Below are 26,893 nucleotides of genomic sequence, written 5' to 3'. Positions count from 1 at the left end.
CTGTGAATTTCTTTCAATTGCTAATAATATAGTTGAAGTAATCTTTTTTCTCGTGGATTTGCATGAGATGATGGAAAACTACTGGTATCAGTAGAGAAGCCCATTGGGAGTCCTAATCATCAATAGTGAGGCTTTAGCTGCTACAGAAGGTCTTCAGCCTGGGAGCAGACCACCTATTTAGCCCCACTCTTCTTGTAGCTGTGATTGCTGCTACCCCTCCTGGCAAGAAAAATATGTTAGAAGCAGCTGCTATTCTTCCTTCTGCTGCTTCCCCTCAGTGGGAGGAAGGCAGAGAGGGTTGCCAACAGTGTAGTGGCTTAGCTAAAGCCAGCTACTTTTACACAACAGCTCAACCATGCAGCCCAGTCTTGCAGGCTGTTACTGCCTGCATGTACAGAAATCTAGATGAGGGCCACTCCTGGTAGGGTGAGGACCCATGGTACTGTCTTTTGCATCATGAACCACCTTGGAGGTAAATAATACTCTATAAACACTTCAATTTCATTCAGCTGCAATATAAAAGACACCCTAATCAATCACTAATGAGGTTCAGAGGTGTTTTTTCACTGTTGACAGCAAGTTATATCAAGTCCAAACATCTTCAAGCACAGTTATCTGGAATTAAGGATGCAGCTCTCCACTCACTTTAATCCATTATCACCATTTTTTGAGCTGTCACCAGAAAAAAGTCTTGCCCTCTCCTTTGTGCTGCACTTCTACTCATATGAGGTGGCTCAGGCAGCACATCTGGCTGAAAATCCACTCCCTCCTTCCCAAATACAAACCAGCCGTAGTTCCCTACTAGCTAGCCAGCACGCTGAACACTAAACTCATCAGTCACTCTGCAGAATTACACTTACAAATGTCAGTAAGTCAATTCAGCGCTAACACTGGACTCAAAAAAATCAGTTTTGTTTGACAGTTCTTACTGCCTTACCACCCGGGAAATGAAAATATCCACATGTCACTGCTAAAAAGACTGTTTCTCATATGTGAAAGAATTTCTAATTTTACATCTTCAGATGGCTGCTAACTGCACGAAAATCTCCATTTATCATCATGTAAATAAGGCCTAGTCCATACAATGCTATGGGATATAGACACATGAGAGAAGGAGATCAAGGAAAGCCCACTTCAAATGAGAAGAGCGAGAAGAAACGCAAACACACAATATCCCAATTTCAGACCCACGAGAAGAAAGGAAAGAAACCACACAATATCCCAATTTGAGACCCATCCACCAAAGACTTGGCAGAAAAGAGGAGCTTTGCACTGAATGGCAAGCTAACAAACTTGAGCTGTGGTAAAGGGTCAGCGGGAACCAGTTTCATAATCCTACTGTGGAATATGCTTGAGTATACATGGATAAAGAAACATAATTTGTGAACCATTTTAGATGCAGTTCCTAAGTTAGACAGTATATATACATATATTTACTCAGTGAAAACATTTGCATTTGGTACTTACTAGAAAGCTTTCACCATAAGCTCCAGTCAAACATTAGTTTGGAGCCAAGATCACATTAACAGGATATAAACTTTTCAGTGGGGTAGTAATACTTAACGAAGTATAGAAAAACAGAAACAGGTCTTTAGGCAAAACACTTTTTTCTCTCAGATTTGATAGGAAGACTAGTATTAATTGCCAGAATTTTAAACTGAATCCTTACCTTTTCAACTGGGGTATTTTCTTCACTTGTTACACTTGCTTTTCTTGATTCATTTTTTGTTCTGCTCAGCCTCCTGGACACTTTTTCTCTAAGCAAAGTGGCATATCCAATATGTTCATAGATGGGGTTTGTTGTCATTTTGGAAATATACTCAGAAGCCTTTGTTTCTATATACAAGGTTATCAAGCCATCTGTAACCAGATCATGGATTGATTCGAATCTTTTCTCCCCAACGAAGTGCTTCCCATCATAGAACAACCTGTAGTTTAAGGTCTGATTACCAAATCTGCAAATAACAGAAAAACAGGAGGGAGACAAGAAAGACAGAGAAGGAAGAGTGAGAAAATTCATACTGGCAAAACACTCAGGAGGTCATTCCACTGACAAGTCTTTATGTCTGGATTACATATGGAATACGCACACAGCTGCAACCAGATCTCTGTGAAGAGACCAATTCAAGTTCAACCCCAAACTTGACTGCATCACATGAACTGGGCTACAGAACTGAGGTCAAGTCTCCACAACAGGCTACAAAACCCAGACATACATGGTTTAAATCTAAATCCTATAGGGACTGTAGCAATCAGAAAGGTATGTTTACATTGACAAGACCTTATAGCGGGATGCATAATTGTGTTAAGGGCTCTTCCATCCCAAAACATTTTTGAGGTGCAGAAAGTGGATGCTTAACTACCATGGACATATTTACAGTCAATGAAGAGAGGCAGGCATCTCTAGCAAGTAATTCCAGTCCTAACCGCCTGAATCACCCTCTGGTAGGAAGCCAGGGAGACTGAGCTCCTAATTCAGGGGTTCAAGTAAAAATCCAAAGTTCTGTGGGATAACTCTGGCCCTGTTTATGGCAGGTGTAATCTATGGGTTGTTTTTGTTAAAGTGTTTTAAAAAGCAAAGTGCTGTAGAAGCACATTCGGTTTATAACACTGAGGTTGGAATCACATTCTTGATTAATGAATTCAAAGATATGACATTAGGTTAAATGGTCCTTATATTGCATCAAATGTGCATGTCTCTGCATGCTTTGCTGGGCATTCAAATAAAACTGTTTAAGTCTCCTACTTTTTTCCCTACATTTTTTCATATGAATTCCCAATTTATAATCAAATTTTGATTCTACAAATAATTATCCAGATGGATTTAGAAATCACGCTGTTGTGTCAAAACAACAGGCACTTTGCCATTAATTCCCATCCTGTAGCAGCTCTTTTTATTCTTTTTTTTTTAAATGTCTCTCTAAAACCCTAAAAAATTATGTTTGTTCTTTTTCAGCTGACAAAAGTTGCTTTTAATTTACACCACTTTTTAGTTGGCATGACTCACCGGCTTTTCCTGCTCTACCATCTGCACATCAATATGAATTCTGAGGATGATTTCAGCGCCGTATCACAGCTACTTGGGCTAACTCCTTAAAGGATTTTTTCTTTCTAGCTTAGCAGCAGAAGACTACAAATACAGACTTTTCTTTTGTGTGTATCTTACAGAAGTAATAATGCTATAAAAATTCCAAAATAACACCAATGAGTTTGTTTTGTCCTCTTGCCACTAACATACAGCAGCTTTAAGACTGTTGCATGGGCAGGTTTTGAATGGCACAGCTGAGCCAGGAGGGGCCGTATTTTCAGGGAAAGGCAACTGTGAGGGGAAGTGAGGTTGCAGCTTGGGCTCTCCCTGAATTTTTCATTCAGTTGAATAGCAGGCTCTTAGTTCTTTGAGCAGCATCATCCCATGCTGCACACTGTACTTCTACAGCAATCTTGAATTCCAGTTAGGGAAGAAAACCAAAGACCAGCATGCTGCCTTTGACAGCTGGTCAGCCACTGGACTTCATGATTTTCTACCAGGTTTATCCAGGGTTAATATTGCCAATGGTTGCTGAAGTTTGTGTACAACACATCACTGAGCTCAGAGGACAACCTGGCTGTGCCCTCTGCTGGGACGCTCTCCTGTTCTGTACTCATTCACATCTCTTAAAAAATTTCCAAGGAGAAGCTCCATCTTTACAATGCTCAACTCTAGGTAGCAAAAATATTGAAAATGGGCGCAGTCTGCTCCTGAAAAGGGAAATTCCTAGCCAAGTGCTGAAGTACTGATTGAATTGCTGTAATGCTGTGATAGTCAAACTGCTGACGAGAGGGTGTAAAATCATTCTGACACCATGAAGTATATTAAGTAACAGTGGGCATAGTCTTCAAAGGGACAGATATAACCCCCTCCATTAAACACATTTACATTTGAACTATGAGCCTCTGTTTAAAACAGCATTACCTCAGAGCAAGAGTATAGCAGCCGGGTTGCCGCTGGCTTTCTCTAAGAATGTATGCGCCTTCTACACCAGCAAGTATTTCATCTGCTTGCTCCCGAGAAATGATCCCGTGAAACCTAAGGGAAGACATTTCAGTGACTTACAGAACAATCTGACCAGAAACACCTGCTCCTCCACCCCAGAAACCATTTGAAAACTTCTGCAGTGCACAGGATCATGGTCTAAGCCATCAGGACAGCATCCAAGCATCTGAAAGTGGCAAGGCAGTCATCCAGCCCAGGCAAGTCCAGAGTAGAGACAAAACAAAAGTTACATAGTATATGCAGTTTCAGTCAATGTAACACTCAACTGCACCCAAAGATTATTTTCTGTAACTGCCCCATCTTCCCACAACTTTCCTCCTTTACCAGTCAGTGCCCCTCTTCCTTGTTTCCTTTCTAGAGGCTTTCCAACAGAATTTAGAACTAGGCACAAAGGCATTATTTTTTTTAAAATGGAGATGACTTAAAATTAAAATGAGAGATAATTCTTATTATGTTTGCTTTATTTTTATATTAACATTGCTTCCTCAGATTTGTAAGGGAAACTGAGATACAAATTGGCATCAATTATTCAAAATTCTTTTCTGCATATATTAAAGTAGAAGATACAGAGTAGCCTCCAGAAAAATAGTTTGCTTCCTTTCAATGAGTTCCTCATTCAGTGTTGGAAAAAAGTGGTATTTCTCTTGATTCTTTTGTCATTGCTATTTTAAGAAAGAAAGAGGCTCTAGGATGCACAATTAACCTTACAATAATCAATATTTAGTGGTGATCTTTCCATAGGTACAAATGCGGTTTTTCAGCAGTTTGAGTCTTAACTCCTATGTACGTTTTCCTAGCTGATAGGTCTCCAGTGGTCTTCTCAGAGGTTTTGGAAGTTTCTATTTTTGCTGCTGTCTGAAAAAAGGCACTAAAATGTACTGGCCTTCAGCATTTTCTCTTTTCTGACAATACATATGAAGTGGCACATTTCTAACACCGCCTCTGGCTTGGCAGTGAAAGAGGAGAAAAACACATTGGATGTAAATGCAATTGTCGTTGAGTTCTCTTTACGTTGTCTTTCACAACTAACGCATGTTGGAAATACTAGGTTTAGGTGGTCTTTCCAGAATGACTTTTTATTCAAAATGATATGAATTAATTCATACTTCCTGTCTGTACTGGACACACACACACTCTCATTCACTGCCACATCCAAATTGAAACAAGCATCTCCTAGATGACATAATATAAGCATATCTTCATCAGTAAAAAACTCATGGCAATTCATAACTCTAGTTAAAAATAATGAGCATAAGCTATTCGCTACCAGAAGCTCATTATAAAATACAGCAGCCTTTAGGTTAGATATTAGGACAAAAGCTCTCCTGGTGATCAATTTAAGAAATCCCTGGGACAGGATACTTGGGGCATCTGTGAAATTAATTTTTAACTATGGGTTGTAAGCACTGGCTAATCCAAGCTTTCTCATGGATATTTTTGGTACATTTTTATAAGGGCATAAACCCAGCTTGTACATGGTACAAGAGCCCCTGAACTCAGACGCATGTCTCTGATAGAAGCCAACAAGAAATGCTTACAGAAGGAGTACAGGAAGCAGTGACATATTTCTTTCACTTCATATCCCTGTCCACCCATCCATCCATCACCGGTTTAGCCAAAAGTTATGTCCAACCAGTTGTGACCTTTCCCTTCTTGAAACTGAGAATCTTACTTGTAAACCCTTTAATATCTTCATGCTTTTGGCCTCTGCAGCACCATGTGGCAATGAACTTGAGAGGGACACTGTGCATGTCCCTCTCCTGGACACCTGCTGAGGAAGACCTGTTGATTTTCCTCTTATGACAGAAGCTGCATCCCTTTGGCCCACTGTTGTTGCACTTTGCTGTACCTTTCATTTCTTCTATAACCTTCCTAAAAAGGAGGGAGGAGGGAAGGGGTAGGAGACGGACCAGAATACGTGCACTCTTTAAAATGCAGCCACATCACAAATACAGTAGTATAATTATGGGGTTTTTTTCTGTTTCTTTCCCTAGAAATTTCTGACTCTTTTTCCAAGCACTACTGAACACTGAGTCAATTGCTTTTATAGGACTGTCTCAGTGGTTCTGAAATCTTCTTTCTGAATGATAATAACTAATGTGATCCTGCCTGGGCAGGTTCACCGAGGTGACTTCTTACAGTTCCTGCTAGCCCTGCTGCTCCACAAACCCAGAATATGTCAACAGCCAGGCTGGTTCCTCCATGAGAGTTCGCAGTAATGGTTTTACAAATCCTGCTGTAGTTAGTGCGATGGGTTACTTGGCTAGTTACAGTCTTCAGCTCTGCTGTACTTTAGTGGCTAGATCTGAATTTCTTGTTGTCAAAGACAGTATTTAAAAAATGAAACTTCAGTAATTACGGGCAAAGTTACTGGCTCTTGAGGGTTTGTTTTGGTAGAAAAGGATGATTAAACACAGATGATGTGTCTGGGATGGAAGAAAAAATAGAACATGGAACCTAAGCAATTTAGCTAGTGATAAGGGCTTAGGGCCTCAGCAGATTACCTTAGTAAAGGCCAAATGCCAGATCTGGGTGGTTGCTGCAGTGGCTATGCCCTTCACCTGCCCAGATCTCCATGGCAATGCAGGATCCAGCCCCTTTCAAGTTATTTATCGGCAAGAAGACTGCTGAGCACAAAGGAATTATAACCTAGAGGTCTGTTATTTTCCTCACAACAAAAATACACCTCTTCTTTTGGTATCTCAAACCTTGTTACTTTAGCAGGGAGAACGGCATTTACACATGCAGTAGTATACATGCATACTTCCACAACCATGTGGTGGTGAAAGCATAGTAACACACAAAATGGCAGTGAGAAAGGCAAGCGGCTTCTCTCCTCCCCAGACCACTGCAGGACCACCGGGAGGTTTAAGCGACAACCAAAATAAAAGGAAGAAATACTCCAGACAATATTTTTTTCCCTAACTGTCCTGAGAAAAGCCAACTGAATATGCAGGCTCACATAGCAACACTTCTGAGCAGCAGGACTGGACTGTAACATGGCTAAATGATTAGTTTTTCAATATATTTAGCTCCCAGTTGAAGTGAAAGGTAAATTAAAGTTTATTAACTTCCATTGTGTCTTTTTTTTTGTTTTGTTTTTGTTCTAGAACAACAACTTTTGGATACACTCAACAGATACTTAAAAGAGGAAAACACTTACTCTCTTCCATAATACTTTGGTCTGTTCTCCACCTAAAGTTTTAAAGAAAGGGAAAAAAATATTAAAAATGTACCCAATTTTAAACAAACTGCACAAAAATAAATTATGCTTGATCATTAATGCAGACTATGGCACCATCTAAGTGATGAAATTCTGCACATTCAGAAGTGTGACTGGAACATGACTACACAGAACAGAAAAATGAAAACAGAAGAGGTGGTTTTATTGATGGATTTCTGGGAAGAACAACATGGTGAAAAAACAGAACTACACATAATTGTATAAAATCTGATCAAATGGGTAAGAGAGTAGTTTACTGCTGTTTTGCCGATCTAGTATTTATAATATAAAGTAAGATTATTTCTGTTACGCACCTTTTAGCTTCTTAAAAAACATTTTTTTGCCTGTATGCAGCAACTGACTGAAAAGAAAAAGTTTAATATTCTTGGGATAAACAAGGTTTCTGGGTTTAAAGCTAGGCTTGAAGTCTCAAGCGCTCGCGGGCCTGATCACCGAGAGCTGCTGGCAGGACTCGCAGGTATTTTCAGGAGCTTTGCACCAAGTTTTAGGAATGCCGTGTGCTTATCCACGAGCTCCGGGTACGCCAGACGCTTCGCCTGGTTCCTCAGACCCCAGCCCTTTGCCGAGCTCCCCCAGGGGCGCTCCCCGGCCCGGGAGCCCCTTCCCTCAGGCGCTGCCGGAGCAGGCCCGGGCGCGGCGGAGGCGGGAGCCCGCAGGCCGGCAGGGGGCACGGCTGCCCCAGCCTTGGCGCCCGGCCTGCTGTCGCCCCGGCCAGCTCCGCTACTACCTCGGTCCTGAGCATCGCCAATTAACTTTCAGATTTTTCAGACGTATTCCTATGTCCGCATTCCCTTAAGGGTCTTTCTGAAGAGACGCTCTCTCTCCAGCTACGGCATTTATGAATCTGAGCGGGCTGCAACTTCAGCCAGCGCTGTCACGCCTAAGCATGACCAAACGTAACGCCAGCCGTACGTAAGGCCTCCCGATTATTAAAAGTTATCTGAGCACATACTTGAGTAAAGCTGCCCAGATCAATGGAATTACTGCTTCATATGTACACCCCCCCCCCCCACACACACACAGAAAAATGGTGTTTTCAACACCAATCCATCCCTTAGTATAAACCCAATGAATGTTCACCATTTAACCTGCCTGGAAACAAGCACCCTTGCTTTGATTGTGTCTCACTGCCTCGTACAAAATCTAAATTGATGAAGGTCTTTTACTTCTCTGTAGCCAATGTATAAATGTCACGGTTTTGACTGAATAATCTGCATGCCACGCGCTAACCGAAGCGGCTGACGTCCCGCCCTGCAGCCACCCAGGCTGCGGAGCTGCGCAAGATGCACCGAAATCTGCACGAGATAATGAGAATCGTCAACGGCAGACCTATGGGACTTCAGGTCCTTACTGTGCTTCTTCCCAGCTTGGTATTTCTCTTCTAGCACGGCACTAACAATAGCGGTATCACACCCTTGAAACTCCTGCCTCGGAATAATACCTTGCTACAAACATTTTTGAGCTCCGAGGGGCAGGAGAAGAGCAAAAAGCAAAAGGAAAAGTGAAGAGAGGGCAAAATCAAAGGAATCGCTGAGTGCAGGTGCTGTGTTTCTATGTATCTGAAAAATCAAGACAATGCCGTATTACCTCAGAAAGGAGGCTGGTCATATGTTCATCTTTAGCAGTGCTACATTATTTATTATTTTGGAACTGTGACTGTGCTGCCTTCCTGCCATTCTTATAGATCTTAATGACCTTCAAAGCATATATTTAACTGGGAACTTAATTAAAAAATGGGTATCAGAAGCTGGGTTAGGTAAGACCACCACATGCAATCTTCTCTTTCATGGTAACAAAGGCCACTCAGTACACTGAAAATAGTGACAAGGAACAAACATAAACTTTCATTCCCACAGAAAGCCCAATAAAACCTTTATACCACAGAAGGTAAAGCATGACTTTCGTCTAGGATTCAGAATCCGCTTCTGTTTAAAAACATGGATTTGCCTTGATCGTACGTGTACAGAGAATAAAACCCCAACACTTTCAATCTACCTCAGAAAGATAAAACAGTACTACAACTCACCCTCAAAATTACCTGTAAGCACAAGTTCCCCCCCAAATATAAATATATATATCTATAAGAGAGCAGTCTGGAAATAACCCCTTGAGCAAATAGAGGCACATTTTGTATCCTTCTCAGAACACCACCTATACGTAAATACAAATGTAGCTGTGAAATTCTCATTTAACTAGCAATTGACTGAACTGGACACTGTGGTTAACACTTTTCCTGCTATTCATGAGCGACAAAATCTGCTCTTCTGAGAACCTACACAAAGCCCATCAAATCCTATATTATTCCTCCTCTTCCATAAAACAGAAACCTTCACTCCATCATTTTTTAGCATCCATCCATGTGTCTAAAATAGCCACAACTTCAGCACTTGGCTTTAGGCAAGAAAGATACTGTAGTATCTCAAATGAATCTCCAGATCTACCAGACCATTCAGATGCCCCAGAATCTAAAAATCCTCCTGTGTGCTCACCGCAACCCATAATAATAATTTCTCTCCCAACCAACCTGACCACTAGGAACAAACACAAAGAAACAAAGTTAAAGCAAGACAAAAGATCAAAATAACATCAGGGTCTCTAGATCAAAACCAGAATGTCAGACTGAACCTGGAAATAAACCAAAAGCCTGCACAGTTGATGGAGCAGAGGCTTAAAAATATCAAAGGGGCCAGTAGGTCTGTTTTGTGCCAACTGCAGACACTGTACAAACTTCAAGGGAAATTCTATATATCCCAGAAGGCAAAGGTGACTGAAAGTCAGTTGGGATTAGCTTTTCCTCTCCTGCTGTAAATGGGTTTGCACACACAAAGTCAGGCAGATCTACCTAAGAGAATTCTTAGTGGTGGGAAGAACAGAAAATCCACAGGTAGAAAAGTGACTGTTCCCTGATGGTAGGGGCCCAGAATAACCAACCTTATTCTGAGGACATATACGCTTTAGGTTTCTTGCATAGACAATGGCTATGAAGAACCCTTTCATCACTTTCCATATAGCCCGTACAGTTCCTTGTTCAAAAAAGGGCCACCTTTTCCAAGTGACCTGTTGGTTTTATCCATCACTCTGGCCCATCTCCCTAGACACTGAGCAAGGGGAGAGACCAGAGGGTTTGAATCATTTAGGACTCTCATGCTAATAGACAAAAACAAAGTACAAAACTGAGGAAAATTACGTAAGGCAAATAATAGGTCTTCACACTAGTGAAAATATATTTTGCCTTAAAGAGCTCCACAGCTTGCTTTTATTAGTCCCATACAGAGGATAAATTAAATGGGCTCTCTCTCGCTCCCCTAAAAGTAAGTGGCAGCTTTCAATTCAAATGTGAGATGGTAATTTTCTGGCTTAGAAAAAGGTATTAATGCCAATCTCAACCCAAAAATGTTGTTGCAGAGCAGGCATTTCTGATCATCGTTCCAGAAACCACGGGGAAAACGCTGAAAATTACTACTGAAATTCATAGTTGTACAAATTGTGAATCAGCAGTGAATGCCAAAATTGTTTAAAACTAACGTGAAGTTGATCAGGAAATAAGATGGATGGTGAAACAGCCTAAATCACTACTAATCCAGTACTCTTACAAAGCCAGCAACATTCAGTGGCATCTATTCTTGAAGCATATTCAAAGAGAAATGAAACCCAGTACAGCTCTCCTGGCACTCTCCAAAGGCCTTGGGAAGCACATATTTTTGAGAGTCTGCATACTCCAGCCTTGACTTCCAGCCTGCCAAACCTGATTGCCTGTCCCCACCCCAAAAAAAAACCCTGACTCGTACACTTTGTCTAGTTTTACAAGTTTGGTACCTCCCCGCCACCCCCCACCCCCCCCCCCTTCCCCCAATGTTACAGCATATTCTTCAAGATATGGAGTTAACTGCACTGGGGTTTGAAGTCAACACTGAGAAGGAAATGTGTCTTCTTAAAAAAAATACCATTAGCTATCTAAAATAATCTAAGCTAATTCAATATATTATGTTTACATAATTTTGAAAGTTACTGAATTTTAATACCCTGGGATTTGTGGCTCCTCTTTTGGCCAGGATGGTTTAGGCCTGGCATGACATATTCCTGCTAATGTACAGATTATTGTATTAAGATCTTACACCACTCTGCAAGATAACTCATCACAAAACTACTGGGAATCATGCAGGCAGGAGGTGAGCATCCCCTAATGTGATAGATTTTCATTGCAAGCATTGATACCCAAACCACACTGCACTGAAGATTTGAAGATACCCTGAAGAATTCTTTCTGCACAAGTACTACCACAAAAATAAGATAAACCTAATTTCAGAAAAAGCAAATTTCTCTTCAGCTTCATTGCACAAGACATATTTCCTTACCCAGTGGCCAAAGCTGAAATCTAGAAATGTTGGAATGAAAATTTAGAAATCCATCTAGGACAGCAATCTGCCTGTAATTCGGAAGGGCCAACATGGCATAACATTGTCCATCTACCTATTTCATCCACTCCCTTAACACATCCATGAAGAGAGTATAAAAAGGAAGGGAAACAATAAGGTGGGTAGCTGCACCTGGCTTTCTGTTCTTCTCTCCAGTACACAGAAGGAGCAGAGAAACAAGATCCAAGAGTTAATAATGTTAGTATGATCACTCAGAGCAGGCAGTGAGGCATTTTCCCAAAGGAAGTTTAATCTGATATATTTTCTGTTTGGAACAATCCTAATTATTTTTCAGTAATTCTAGTTGACTAGATATAAATAACGTTTCTCAGCTCAGTTTGACATGAAGAGAAATAAAAGAGTTGTAAGAGAAGCTTTCAAGACAAGCCCAGTAAACCCAGAAAAGTTTATTGCCTGCATTGTTCAGCTTTTGGCAGAATTGTCATAAGCCAACCGCAAACTTTAGCCTTACAATCAAGAACCAAAAAGTATTAAGGAAGATTGTAAGCCTCCATTAAATGGAATGAAGTAAAAAACTATGTTGCATTTCATTACTCCTATAACATAATTTTGCCTTCAAATTCTTCTTAAAGAAATTTCTACGTAGATGAATTAGCGTGTCTAACTTTCACTCCGAATAGGACAAATTATTTCACGTGAATGACTCTTAAGCAATTTAAATTGGGAGAACATTCTTTTTGAAGGGAAGTATTAATCTAACTGTTTTACTACCTTTTTACCACTTCTTTACTATTACCTTATCAGGCTCTCTGGCATCAACATTTTCAAAGAGAAGCAACTCTTGGTTTTGCAGAAAGTATCATATCATAAAGCCTGTTGCTAATTTTGTTAGTAGGAGTAGCAGCAGTGTAAAATCTGTACTCCCTGGCCAAGGACAGGCCAATTATAGACACGCTATGTACATACATGACAAAATGATAGTTTTCTCCCCTAGGATTTTCAGTCAATGGCATTCAGCATGACTGACGGGACAGGCTTCATATGACAGAGCCCATCCAGCACATGTAACTCCATGAATACATTCATGTACTTTGACTGTGTGATGAGGGAGGCACAAAGACGTACCTCAAAAAGCAACTAGCAGTGCACAAGCCCCCGGAACATATTCCACCCGTGTTTCAGAGGCTCTCCAGAGAGAAAGGTGACATGAACAGTTTTGTAAGCCTGCATCTCCTTTTGTCATTCAGTCACAGAGCCATGCCAACGCCATCGTTAGGGCCACTTGACGGACATACATTCAGCCACGTGACAGCAAGGGACTACAGTGGCTCCAAGAAAGTAGCTGGGAGCAAGATGTCAAAATCATTCAAAATACCAGAGGGACGATGACTAGACAGGTCTCTGCAGAAAAGGATCCTGGCATCGTTACAGATCATAAAATGAACTGAATCACTGATGCTGTCTCTTGCAAAAACTGCCAAAACCAGAATGTCATACTGGGGTATAAAAATAAGAGTGTGGCCAACCTTAAGAGTAATCCTTAGAGTAATCCTCTCCTTGCAATGTCCACTCAGAAAGCCTCTAGCTGGAATACCGAGAGCGGGTTTGGCCACCACATCTCAAGAAAGACTGAAGCAAGTAACTGGAGCAAGCGGGTATCTAGCAGCTGTGAAAGACATGAAAAGAGACTGGCCTAAAGAAAAGGAGACAGAGAGCGGCTGTAGCAAACAGGTAGGAAAAAGGCTGATTTCAAAAGGAAAGAAAAGAATTTGTTCTCTGTGTGCTTACTAGACATGATAGGGAGTAATAGGCTCAAATGGCAAAAAAGAAGATAGATCTTAGGAAGGTGTTACAAATAATGAAACACTAAATAAATAAGCAGAGGTGGTCATGAAATCTTCAGCCTTGAAAGGCTTTAAGAAAAGGATATGCAAACATCTCTTCTTGATGCAGGGATGACAACCTCCTCCAGCACCAAGATAACACAATCCAGGCTGTTCTTCATCTCTACCTGGACAGCTCTCAGGAGACAGGGATTAGCCAGGAGCAGACTGATTGACTTCTATAAATCGCATACAAAACTGCAATAATACCATGACTCTGCCCACTTCTGTGAGGCTCTCGGGAGTGAAGGCAGCAGGGAGAAGGCAGTAGACTGTGTTGTGTTCTAGAGGAGAAAGCCAAACCTTCAAGTGATAAACTGGTCACCACTTACCTAAATAACAAAAGTCAGTTTAAATCTATCAGCATAGCAAAGCACCAAATTGTGTTTGATGTATTTCTAAAAAAATGTTCTGCGGTAAAATTTACAGTGCTGGGGAAAAGGTAGGAGTGGAGTTCTTCACTCCCAAGAATAACATAAAAGGAAAGACAGAAGTGAAGGACACAAAGAATGTTTTTATGAACTGCTGCTCAGAGCTGCACAGCTCTGCTCTGACGATGTGCTGTAACCTAGGGAGAAGGTAAGATGCAGAACGACTCTTTTGCAGAAGGATAACGCATCGCCAACACAGGAAGCTCAGCAGCTCTGGCTGGTACTGTGGCACTTAACTGCAGGCCGACTTCCACTTAAACAAGGTTATTTCTGTAATTTTTAAAAGACAATGAATTCAAAAAGAATTGAGTTTGCTTGTTTGTTTACTTGCTTGTACCAAACTTTTAAAAGAGCTGCTTTATGTCATCCTTTATGAGGGTATTTTTAACTCAGGTTTGTTTCCTATCTATGACCTTGAGCAAACTGTCCAGCAGCCAATAATCAATATGCCAGACAAAACACTATAAACTCCAGAAGGTAACAAAAATCTCCCCCAACACAGACATCTGTTATTGCTACTAAACCAGAATATATTTCTGTATATATTCAGCTCCAATGGAAAAGAGCAAGACTGAACAAGTAAAAAAAAAAAAAGCAAATATTTTCTCACCTAGTAAAGAAAATAATGTACTCCTGAACATGGGATAAAATAAACTGAAATAAATCTTAATCAAGAAGGCTGCTGCTGCTAAACAGTTGGGGAGAGAGGGTCAGGTTCAAACAACTTCAACAGCAAAAGCAGGAGTCACCTATTCTGTTATGCAGCTTCCATTCACACAGTAAGGACATCATTAAATCTAAGAAGGAATATCGATGTTACCTTGAATGCAAGATGAAAATTTTGAATACAGCATTTAAACGGCACTCTTTTTTTTTCCCCAAGAATCATGTGTTGAGTCATTTAAATGGGAAGAAAAATATCTCCAGCAGAAGCAGACAAATGCAGTAAGCAATACCAATGCCCTAAACGCTGCTTGCAGTTCTGTAACCTGTGAGAAGCGCTGAAACATTCCTATTACACATGCCACAGCAGTCCACAGTACATCTGTACAAACCTGCTGGTGTTATGTCACCTACCATAATGCATCCCCAAAAGCCATGCTTCCCAACCAGCTCACTGCTACTATCTGACATAAACTTGTAGCCTTTCAGCAAGATGTCTGCTGAATGCACTTGTAAAGTGCCAAACAAATGTTTATAACCAGTCTGCTGGTTATAAACTCAAGCATGGGCTGTAAGTGTAGAAGGAAAATCAGGAAACAACCCATGAGACCTGAGCATGGATGGGGTAGGAGGAAAATGAGGAGGAGGGGACCTTAGACAAGCCCCTGCACAGCATCGTGGGGTGTGAGATGCACTGCCACTTCATTACTGGGAGAACACCTCTGCACGGGCACAGGGGAAGGATGAAAGCAAAAATGCAAAGAGGAATAATAATACTAATCCAGTTTATCTCCTGCTGCTGATTTCTGCTCTGTACTTGGGAACTGCAGATGTTTCTTTTAAGCCAGGCTATCTGCAAAGTCTGAACAGCAGTAAGTGGGCTTATATAGTGCTAGCTATTTTCCTGGGTCTGGAAAAAATATGAGATCCTATTAGCTTCTTCACAAAATACTAGTAGGAGAATATTTATTTTCCAAATTATGAACAATATCTTAACTTACAGATGCTTTCATTTCAACATAAACCATCTCTATCACATATACAGATACACTCTTAACTGATTTATACAGGGCAGTTAAAACATGTCAGTACATATTAGTTAGTCATAATGGTATTTCAAAAAGATGCAAATCTTTCAGAAACAAAAGATAAACAGAAACCTACACTGCAAATCTGAATTTTCATTCTGAACCCTGAAATTAAAGAGTCCTTGTTTGAAAACCATAAAAACACTACCATGTTCACACCTACTTCTCTTCAGTGTTTCAAAAAGATGTGTGTAACTGGCCGATTTGATCATTCTGTGTGTGCAGCTATATACATACATGTACATGAAGTACAGGAAGCAAGATAGATGTGTAAAGTTTCTGTATTTATTCATATTAGGAAATACAAATTCATCAGCTGCTCCATACTCTGTGTTTCTCATCTTGAATCTTGAAAAAAGACACCAGACATCTCACGTAGGCTTATTGATAAATTTTATCTAGGTCGAGATAAGAAACAGACTTTCATTTATTTTGGTTTGAAAACTACCTACATCAAACATCATGTCAAAATAAAAAGAACTAGATGAAAAGACTGATATGTAACAGGATAAAAGGAAATAAAAAATTAGAATAGCAAAATCACAGACACACACACACCACCCACTTCCAAGGAAGAATGGAGAGGAGGGTAAAACTTCCCAAAGAAGCTTTCAAGCAAAGCCAGAGGGATAATTACTAAGCTAATTGGTCCATAAAGGCAGCTACATACAGTTTGTGCTCATTAGTTAGAAGTTGCCATCTTGTCTTCCAAAAAGAGGGGTTTAACTTTTCCATGTTGCAGTGATCAATAAATGCCCTAACTGGTTCATGCTGTATTCCTCTGACAAAGATGAACATCAGTCTAATTTGCAAATCATAACCTAGAATATTAGTAAATCAAACATGATGAACTTCAAGTGGAACAGACAAATGTCTTCCAGCTTTGTTTAGCTGTAACAACTTCAAGGCAATATTTAGTATCGTGCTTGCAGAATAATTAGAAAGCTTTCTCCTCTGTTCAGTAGGCAATGGACTGTAAAAATGAGAACGATTTGGCTTTGTCTGAGTGCTCCACCACCCTGCTGCTGCAGGGGGGTGAGACTTCATGGACTCCAGAAGAGATGAGATTTCCTGTCAGTCCTTAAAATGCCTTGGAAAAAAAACCAAAAAACATTGGCAACTTTCTCTGATGCGATGAATTCAAGCAAATTTTGAGCAAGCAATATTCCAGCCTCCCTCCTTTCTTTCATCCCCTGCTGCAAATCATTGACATTCTGTGGGAAAAAGTTCACTATGGAGATACCACAGGAAAATGACACTGTATGTAAACCCACATTTTAAATCCAATAAGGAAAACCTGCTTGTGGCCTTTTTAGAGGGATGCTGGAAACAGTACCTTCCAACTTTCCATGGGTCCTCTGCACCAATTTAACCAAGGAACCTCCCTGACCTTCACTTGTTTTCAGCCTCCTCCAGTGTAGCCAGGCTCTTCTATGTTCACTACGGATTTCAGCTGAAGAACTTTCCTCCTTTTGTCAATGTCTACTCAGAATTGCTCTTCAGATTCGTTTGCAGCCCATAGACTACTGCTGTGTCCTCCTTGTTTCTTTATGTTTCTATCATGAAGATAGGATTACAAAACCACAATTGAAACAGCAGCAATATTATAGGAATTTGAAGATATAGGCTGCATTAAGTCTTATCTGTACAAACATTTTCATTAATGAAATAGGTTTCAGATCAATTCTGCTTGTTTTCACTTAATTGCTGGCTAATGGGGTCTCTTGGTGTGTCACTGTGTGTGTGCTGAGGTTTCTTTCTAAGAAAAAGATTATAATATTCTAAATTGTTAGATAAGCTCTCAGGACTGACAGTAAGAGACACCTTCTCATGGTATTGTCTGACTTTTTGCAGTAGAGTGATTTGAACAAGTGCCATGAAAATTCCCATTTACTCCCATTATTTACCATCAATTTTATGGCCAATTTCAATGCCTTGTTACAGCTCTCTAGTACTTTACCATAGTATAGACACTGTTTTTAGAAAGACGAGGGCAAGGGGAAAGAGGAAATATTCAGCTTGTAAAGGTCACTAAGTGAGCAGAATAAGGGAATTCATGGAAGACTACTGCAATGATTAAACACTTATCTTTTACTTTGCAAACATCTTGCTAAGGGTTAATTTTAACAACCTTGCTCAAGCTTACCTAATCACAAGCCTTTTGTTACGTACAAATGTGAAACACTTTTGTACCTGAAAGAAGGACTGATGAAAGTAACCAGCATTTTTAAAGCACTTTTCAATACTGCTGTTTTTTAAAGGATACTCTGCTAACTGCATTGTTCTTAGCTTGAATCCCATGCTTCAGAAGACACTTTGACGATAACTGCGTAAAGAATAATTTGCAGTGGTTCAGTTTTGGAGATGTGCAATGATCCCGTATATTCTTTGCTAGCAATGTACAAGACGGCAATATCATTATAAACCTGCTAGTGATCGTTTCAACAATTATGCTCTATGAAATGTTACTATCTATACACTTGTTTTGATAAATCTGGGTAATGGATACCCAGGGGGTCAAAACACAAAACACTTCCTGACCCTCTGGATGGTTAAGAGTGAAAGACTCTCAGTGGTACAGTCTGAATACGCCATCATTATTTTAGTCTCTTACAATCACTTAAGCAAAAAGGAAAAGGGATATTATTTTTTTCAGAGAAAACTCTCCCCTTTGTAATCATATTTGCTTTTAATCAAGAAACTATAATTTTGATGCTTTAAAGGCAGAGACAATATTTTTTGCTGCTTCTGACACAACCTATTTGGAATTCAGAATGACGAGGAAGGCAATTAACTGACATTTTTCTACATAATAATATAAGTTAGGGCTCTAAGGCTTTGCCTACACTAGGGAAATTTAGATGAGTAGATTCTCACTGTTGCTGACACTGGCTTGGCCAAGGCACTGTTAGGAATATGTGAGGTCTAATGCAAGACAAACTCACCAGCCCTAAAAATTGCTGCCAGCAATTAAGGCTTTCTTGGAACAGAACGTGAATAGCATTCACAGGTATGAATATCTCTACACAAGTAACCAAAAACCTCATGGGTAACGCTCACTCCCTCCTTGAAGGAAATTTATAACAAGCCTATTGTTTAACCAAAAATATTCCCAAATAATGTCACTATTCTTCCTTATTCTTTTACTTTGTTAAAGTCTCCATTTCTTTAAAAGATATTTTAACTTTTAATAAGCTATTCCTGAAATATTTCTTAAAATTAAGAATTCTTTAAAATATTACTTTCAAATAAAACCAGGAAGTTGAATGCTTGAATTCTTTTCTGAGAATGTCATATTTTATCAGCATTTCTGTAGTATAAACCCTAAAAGATGCTTATAATATGGCTTCCTCACAACATGAATCTGATTCTTTGGTCCCTATCATCACACTTGCACAATATTTAAAAGCTACTCCTCCACGTGAATGACACTTTTAAACGAAACTTTTTCTATTTAAAAAATAAATCATTAAAACAGTGCTGGAAGGAATATGGTTACAAATGAGGATATTGGCAGAAATCCAATGTTATTGGAAAGGTAGGATATTCACACTAGTCTCGCTGCCTGTGGTGATTAATTAAAAGCCGTTAGATACCTGAAGCCCTAACAGTTCATTCAGTATGATTCCCATTGCAGGAACAACCTGCTTTTGCTGACAAGATATTTAGGCAGGCAAAAAAACCAAAAACCCCACCGAAAATCAGGATAGCAAAGCTCAAAGACACAAAGATATAAATGTTCATGTTTTATTTACAGTTCCGGCTTTTAGTCTGGTGGTTTGCATATCAGGAGAGGTGATTTCTGTCTCCACAGTATAGTTAATCAAGAAATCCACACAAATCACATGGCAGAACTGCAGAGACCTGAGGCTAAACCCCTTGTGACTATGGAGTAACAAAGAGGTAATGAAAGAGCAAATGAATACAGAGAATGTGGAATATGGCAATAGAAAAGCAGGAGGAATAATGAAAATGCCAAGTAGTGAGAGCAAAAAAAGGTCTCCAACTCTTCACAAGTTTGTTGGTGTTACAGATTTTGTTTGCAGCAGATGCTTCAATTTCCTTGTGCGGGATTTGGCAATTATGAATGAAAGACATCTTCCCATAAGCATGAAAGATTTAAAATTATTTGCAATTTTTACATTTGTCTGAAGCAGTTTGCATCCTAAATTATACAAGAGAACACCCTCAGCAAAGTCCAGTTCCTATGATATGTACATGAAGCAATAAATCTTTTCCCCATCAGTCACACATCATGCTGACACCTGCTCTCCAGATGTTGGATGAGCATCACATTGCATACTAAATAACTATCGCACTGCCAATTAATGTATTTTCACATACATAACACAAAATTAGATTTTGAGATATTTCTCTATAACAGAAATTTAGGATTAATAAGACACCATCTTTAGTGAGGCAAGCCTATACACTCATCAGATTACACTGAACTAAAACTAGAATCAAGAACAACCCCAAAACACCCACTTTACCGTACGTGTGCTGTAAAAGCTGATAAGTGGCATAGGAACACAGCGATGAATTTTCTCTCTTAAACAGACTGTGATGCTTTATAAAACCAGTATGTAGTTCTGCTCCATATAAAACTGATAATACAAACCACAAGGAACAATCCGGGTATCAGGACACTCCACCCGTCCCCACCTCCCCAGCTATATTTAAAAATGAAGCACATCATCGGTGTTGTAATGTTTTTTGGCTTCTGGGTCAGAGATTCTGTTCTAGCAAGCAGACTGTGAACACATACAGCTGAGCTACACAAAGACTCAAAATCCAAGTAACAAGAAACCAACCAAAGATCACATTTGTGGGAATTTACACTGCTTTATATACCTACCTCCAAATAAAGTCTCTTATTTTCAGCTGTTTAACTAAATTAAAAAAAAAATAATATCAAAACAGGACTCTCTTCAGTCCATGAAATGAACCACTAAAAATGGTTCATTAGTCAGAACCAAACCCAGATTACGTGAATCAGATGCTTTATTAATTTGGTTAATATAATAAGATCTTAGCTTCCTTTTGCAAATCTTTGGAAGCGACCTGAATAGGCACTAAATATCTATGGTCTTTAAACATCAGGCAAAGGGAGCAAAGGATAACTTCATAAGTCTAAGGAAATACATTTAATACAGCACATTGGTAAAGAGTTGATAGCTGCATATTTATTCCACTCGCTTGTGTAGATAATCTCTTCTTTCAAGAACAAGAATACAATTGCTACTCCACTTTACAGCACATTTTAGCTCAATTCAAATTTTCACTCATGGAGGCAAGCTAAAAAATGCTTTAATTTGAGTTAGCACAATAAATTTTGGATTAAACTTATTCAAACTAAGTCACTTGTATCCCCATAAAGATGAGTACAAATTGTAGACAACGGTTCCTAAGCATTCAGTGCTTATTAATCAGATTTTCTGAAGACAAGTTCTTCCTCCAAGTAGTTCCAGTATGAAATAGATAAATAAAATATTAGGGAAACTACTAACTTACACAAAGCGAGAAACTCCTCTAAGGCCGCACTGGAAGTAAATAAATTGTTTACCTTAACTATAGCCTAATTGATTGTTAATTGATACTCATTTAGTAAAAACTTTAATGTCCTCTCCTTCAGAGAATACCAGCCACAGAGACCTACCTGTCATTTGTTTTGCTTGAGAATTTCAGAGAGGAAGGTCTTGTTAAAACCCTTCGACACATGTGCACTGAAGTCCCACAGGGCTAGTGCGTGCTCCTTCTCCCCGAGCCTTGCCTCTGACAGGGAGAAAGGATGACACAAGGGTTCACCCTCTCCGGTGTTTTGCTTGCCCTTCTTAGCATCCTGCGTATCTGTCTTGGGATCGTTCCGAACTGACAGGGCTTGAAGACTTCCAGTCCCTGCTCTCCCTGCCCTGAAACAACTGGGAGATGGCACTTGAGAGAAAAATGCAATGGCTTTTTAGTTAAGGAGCTGGGTGGACTCAGCAAGACTGGATTCAACTCCTGGCTTCGCAACGGATCTTCTTCACGACCCGGGGCAACTCCCTGTGCCTTGGTACAAAACCTCCTGCCCCACACAAAATAGTTTTGAGATAGTATCTGATAATATTTGAGAGATGCTGCGCTAGGGCTCTACCTCAATGGGTACACTGTGTGGGAAGCAGGTCAGAGATCAGGATGATGTTTGAGAGTTTAGCTATACAGAATGCCAATGAACTGCAGTTTCTATCTTCTTTCACATCAACTTTTATACCTCATGCAATTGCTTCGTGCGTTCAGTATTTTTATTACTAGCATTACATGCCTATTTGCACAAAATTTGTCCCTGAGAATTAGAAGAATAGAGAAGATAAAACTATCACAGTTTTATTGATTGAGCAGAGACATCTACATATGTTTTCCATTACTGTTATGCCATGCAGGTTGAGGAAATGACATATTTGACTAAGTAGAAATGGAGAAATACAGAAAAAGAAAACACGGAGACAAGATGACTCAGCCAAACCTGCAGCCCTATAGATTTCTAAATATTCTATAATCTTTGAAGTTTCTGTGACAGAACCAAGCTCTCCGGCTATCACTTCACTATATTCACTTGCACATGATCCTTGGCAGAATGCATTCGGCAAACTGGAGCTACATGTATCATGTTGAAACATTTCACACAGAGGTTAATATGCAGATGCAGGAACCAAAACCACCTTCATTTTGACAAGGAAACACAATACTTCAGGTAGCATACAGAAAAGCACACTAGGCAACAATTAATGAGCATTTGTCTAATGAAGTGGCTTCTAGTGGTAGAATGAGGCCTCCGTGACTAATTAGAAAATATTAATCTGCTTTAATCAACATTAAGAAAAATGAATATATAAAATAATGGCTTAGAAAAATTAAATACTACCTGCAGACAGTACAGAAAATGTTTTGGTAATCATATGCTGCCGACAATTCATCTGATTTAACAAGGTAGAGAGAAAGAAGAACTGACCTCCCGAGGACAGATAATTCTCTTGGGACGTGGTGCCTCTTGTTGCAATTGATATACTGTCAAACACAAAAGTGTACAGATGATTAGAAGACGGCAACATACACAAACTTTTATTCAGATGAGTCTTTTTAGCCAGAGGCTGCTGAGAAAAATGCAAATGTAAAGGATGGCAAATGGAGGTATTCCAGCATAACTAAGTCACTTACATGAAAATCGGTTGTCGACCTGCAAACTACCTAAGTGATCACTGCTGTAACTTTTAGAAGTATTATCTCCTTTTGTACTTGTTATTACATTTCTATACCAGGGAAGACTAGCTAGAAAGATTTATTAGGTGTATCTCAGGGTAACATCTCACTTTTGCATATACCATGTTGTAACAACTCAAGAACAGATTGCTTACCAGTCCAAGCAGTGGTTTTTTGGATAGGCCAAGAAAGAGTTCAGCACATTTGAAAGGGTTTACCACAGTTTTGTAATTTATTTCAAGATTTGCTGGCAATTACTGATGAGCAAGTAAACATTCCTTTCAGAGCAATTACACCCTATTCAAATGGCCCTGGATCAATTTTGAAAATCTTCTGAGGGCTGGAGGAAAGAGACCTGAGGCTAGGGGTACTCGCTGAACCCTGGCCCCCAGCCTCTTCACTGCATGTATTTAATGAGATCCTCTCCTTCCTTTTCCCTCCAGAGCTGTGAGAAGACGCTGACATACAATGACAGTAATCAATTCCAGTGCAGACAGACTGTCTCTCTGTAACTCCAGTAAAAATCCCACAGGTTTGGATTGCCTCCCTTGAGAAAGGCCTTCTGTATGCTGACCTTCTTGTACTTAGATAGATCATGTCGTGTCTATGAATTTTTTTAAAAGACCTAGTTTCTAGAACACAGCTTTTCATAATGCTTGTGAAGCTTTGAATTATGCCCAGAAAGGTGGTAGATTATGGGAGGAACATCAGTGCCTGTAGGTTTGATAAACACAGAATCCCTGTTGCAGAAAGTGAAGTGATAGGTATTACTCTTCAGCAACTTCTCCCACCTTCTGCACCTTCTCATTAAATGGGCCTAGGAGCGACAAAATCTGAGAAGTGGGGAAGTCCTTGGCTTGCGCCCAAGCTTGTCACTCTGGGGACGTGAAACCTTCAGGGGCTTTTGTTCTCTGCTAATGTCAAAATGGAAAAAAACATAACCTCTCCGTTTCCCAACCCAACCTTCACCCCCGGTTCCTCAGAGGGGCACAGAAAGAGGCTTTATGATTTCTTATGTTCCCTATCAATTTTAATGCAAATGGATGTGATCCTGAATTTGTGCTAAGGCTTTGGATTTAACCTGCATCGTTCGGTGCTGCGAGATCTCCCACTACATTTGCACAAGATTCATGGTAACTTGTGGTCTTCCTTACCACTTGCAATTGTGTGACTACGGTACAAAGCCTTACTCTGCTGTGATCAAATGACTTGTGAGAATTGCCAAGCACAGCATGAAAATTTTGCTTCAAAAATCACAGGTCTTTTTTTAAAACTCAGATTATTCTGGAGCCCAATATCATGATTTTAGGGTCCATTTCTGAATGTCTGAAATCTGCAAAACCACTGATTCAGCAAGTTGCTGATGCTTAATACTAAACATATTCATAACATTTCCAGTAGAGAGAAGGATCCAAAATATTGCAACAGCATGATTGCTTCCGATTTAAAGTAAAAGATCTATTTCCCCAATTTATTAATTTCAATTTTAATTGAAAAATCATACTTCATCAAAATCCTAGTTTTCAATCATCAGACCTGTTAAGTATTAACTGACACAGCAAATTAAGCTAGTGGAGCTGTTTCTAAGATATCCTGGGTAGCTGTGGTGCAAAACAAGTTGGTCTGGAGAACACATAGGAAGCCCATCTTGTGATGTGCTGCATTTGTAAGAAATGAGAAAAGCAAAGAGCTCTCTGAAATGACCAAAAGGATCTCTGAGGCTGATCACACTGGAGAAGCAAGGGTGGGGAGAAGAGTCGGTATTTCACAAAACAAAGGAAGGAATGACTAATAGGAGAGGGCAGATGTATGCAAGACTTGAAAGCAAACACAAAAAACTGGATGCTGATAGGATGCAGTGGGATGAATCAGCGCAGGGATTCATGATGAATGCAAGGAAGACAAATCATCTTAACAACTGTATTTTGAATAGACTGGAAAAGGTTGCTGTCATTCCCAGAGAGGCATGGGTAATTAATCTGCACAGTTATCTGAACTGAGCAAGATACCTGATTTAGAAATACACCAGAGGAAAATGTAGTAAGATTATTACTATACAAATAAATAATAATAATAATAATAATAAGCATATAATTTATTATTATAGGCTGCCTTAAATAAGCAGGATGAGAAAATGGCCCCGAGTAGCAAGCGTGATTGAGATCGTGAATGGTGGTAATCACAGAAAACACCATGAATGGGAAACGGTTTCCTGGGAAAGATAAAGAATTCAGATTTGACCATATTAGCTTTCAGTTGAAAGACATTAAACTGACAGGAAGCCAACCCAGTGGAACTACGGGAGAGAGATGTAGAGCCATGAGATGGAGGGAGAGAAGACAGATTGGGAACAGAAAGCAAGCACTGAGAACCACCAGTGGCACTGTGGTAAGGGACACGAAGCAGTTCAATGGGAGGGTGACAACAGAGAAGAGACAGGAACACAGCTGCCAAGGCCACCCAGAAAAGACACACAGCAAGGCAAGGGTGGTGGAGGTAAAACAACAGTGAAGGCGCAGCTACGTCAAAAACTAGGCAAAGGCAGTATCTCCCAGATTAAGGTATTAAGGAGCAAAGGAGGTGTAACCCTACCAAAAACTGTATTCTTCTCTAGAAGCTTCTCTCCTGTTTCTGCTTCAAATGACTGCTGTATGAAAGCCTGCTAATGGGCTATGAATACTAGTGCAGTATCATGGCTAAGGTGACTTGAGAAAAACGTGCCCTACAGCTAAGTTCCAATGAGCTTAGACACCTCCTTAAGTGACCTCATTTTCCGAAGTGCTGAACATCTTGCAGCTCTGCCCGACTTCATTATATACATTTTTCCAAAGTGCTGGGCACTCACACTCTGGCTGACATTGGTGAGACCCCAGCAGAGTCCAGGGGATGGTCAGAAGTTCAGAACGCATATGCCCCTCACTTGCTCAAATGACAAGCCTTGCACTTCTGCCCTCATTTCCCGCCCCCCCACCTGAAAATCTTAAAATAGGAACCAATGTATAAGGCTATGGTTAACTGAAATAATAGAAAACCACACTTATTTAATACAGTAGTAAGCAGTGACTGACATCTGACCCAAGCTTTTCCAGCATTTGGAACTGACAGGCAGGTTAGAGACAAACTCATTGTCATCATAAAAAAGATGATACTTCAACATAATGATGCATTTTTATTTTAGCCCTGAGAAAATTAACCTTATACAAAGTCAACAGCATGCAAAAAGAAAATGTATTATTACTGCTTATAGAACAGCATCAGACTGGAAGCAGCTTTTTGTTCAGTATCAGATGCAAATGAAATGCACAGTCATAATCCATAAATACCAGACCTAAATGCAACACTGCAATAAAAAATGCAGTAGGTTTTAATTGGTCCTTGAACATCTTCATCGGTTTCGTAATTCAGACAGCTTGCCAGCATTCCTATAAAGTTAACAGAACTTCAATTTAGTATTGAATTTCTAGGAGAACGTTTCTTTGAGATGTAAAGTAACTAGTTAGAATATATCTCTCTCTTTTGTCCTGCTAGAGGATGAGTCTTATCCCATGGGATGAATAAGGGAAATTCAACAATATGTTTTAGAAAGAACTGTCTAATTGCAAAATCTGATCTGCCTAAGAAACAAAGGGATGACATGCAAAAATCAACACTTACTCCTTTTCTGCCAGGGAAAAGGGACTATCATCAATCTCTTCATACTTTTTTCATCCTGCAGTGTGTCAGGAACTCAAGCTTTCTCCTTTAACTCACCTATGACTAGTGTTCAGTGGTGCTCAGTGGAGAGGAAAAATTCCTATCATCGCTTTGATAAGGCAGCAAAGAAACATACTGACTTCTCTGTCAGAATTTTTCATGGAGTTCCTTAGTTTCACCTCCTCGGCTTCATCTTAGGCATTTATCCACATGCCGAGCCTCAACAATATGAGCTGTCCTACT

The 26,893-nt window shown here is 39.9% G+C and overlaps 1 protein-coding gene across 3 annotated transcripts in view; it reads right to left on the bottom strand.

Moving 5' to 3' along the window:
• The window catches only part of CHN2 (chimerin 2), a 163,415-nt gene that overhangs the window by 65,664 nt on the left and 70,858 nt on the right, over positions 1–26,893 (bottom strand). For 2 of the 3 annotated variants that reach the window (XM_056335548.1, XM_056335546.1), the window contains exons 3-5: positions 7,197–7,228; positions 3,953–4,066; positions 1,670–1,955 (exon numbers count right to left, since the gene is read on the bottom strand). In XM_056335548.1, the coding sequence (XP_056191523.1) occupies positions 1,670–1,955; positions 3,953–4,066; positions 7,197–7,228 (432 nt within the window). Of the gene's footprint in view, positions 1–1,669; positions 1,956–3,952; positions 4,067–7,196; positions 7,229–22,709; positions 22,766–26,893 lie in introns of all 3 variants that reach the window. The other variant, XM_056335547.1, reaches the window with a different exon arrangement.

Source organism: Falco biarmicus, chromosome 4 (assembly GCF_023638135.1).
Source record: "Falco biarmicus isolate bFalBia1 chromosome 4, bFalBia1.pri, whole genome shotgun sequence".
Classification (NCBI taxonomy): domain Eukaryota; kingdom Metazoa; phylum Chordata; class Aves; order Falconiformes; family Falconidae; genus Falco; species Falco biarmicus.
This window is presented reverse-complemented; position numbering and strand designations above follow the sequence as displayed.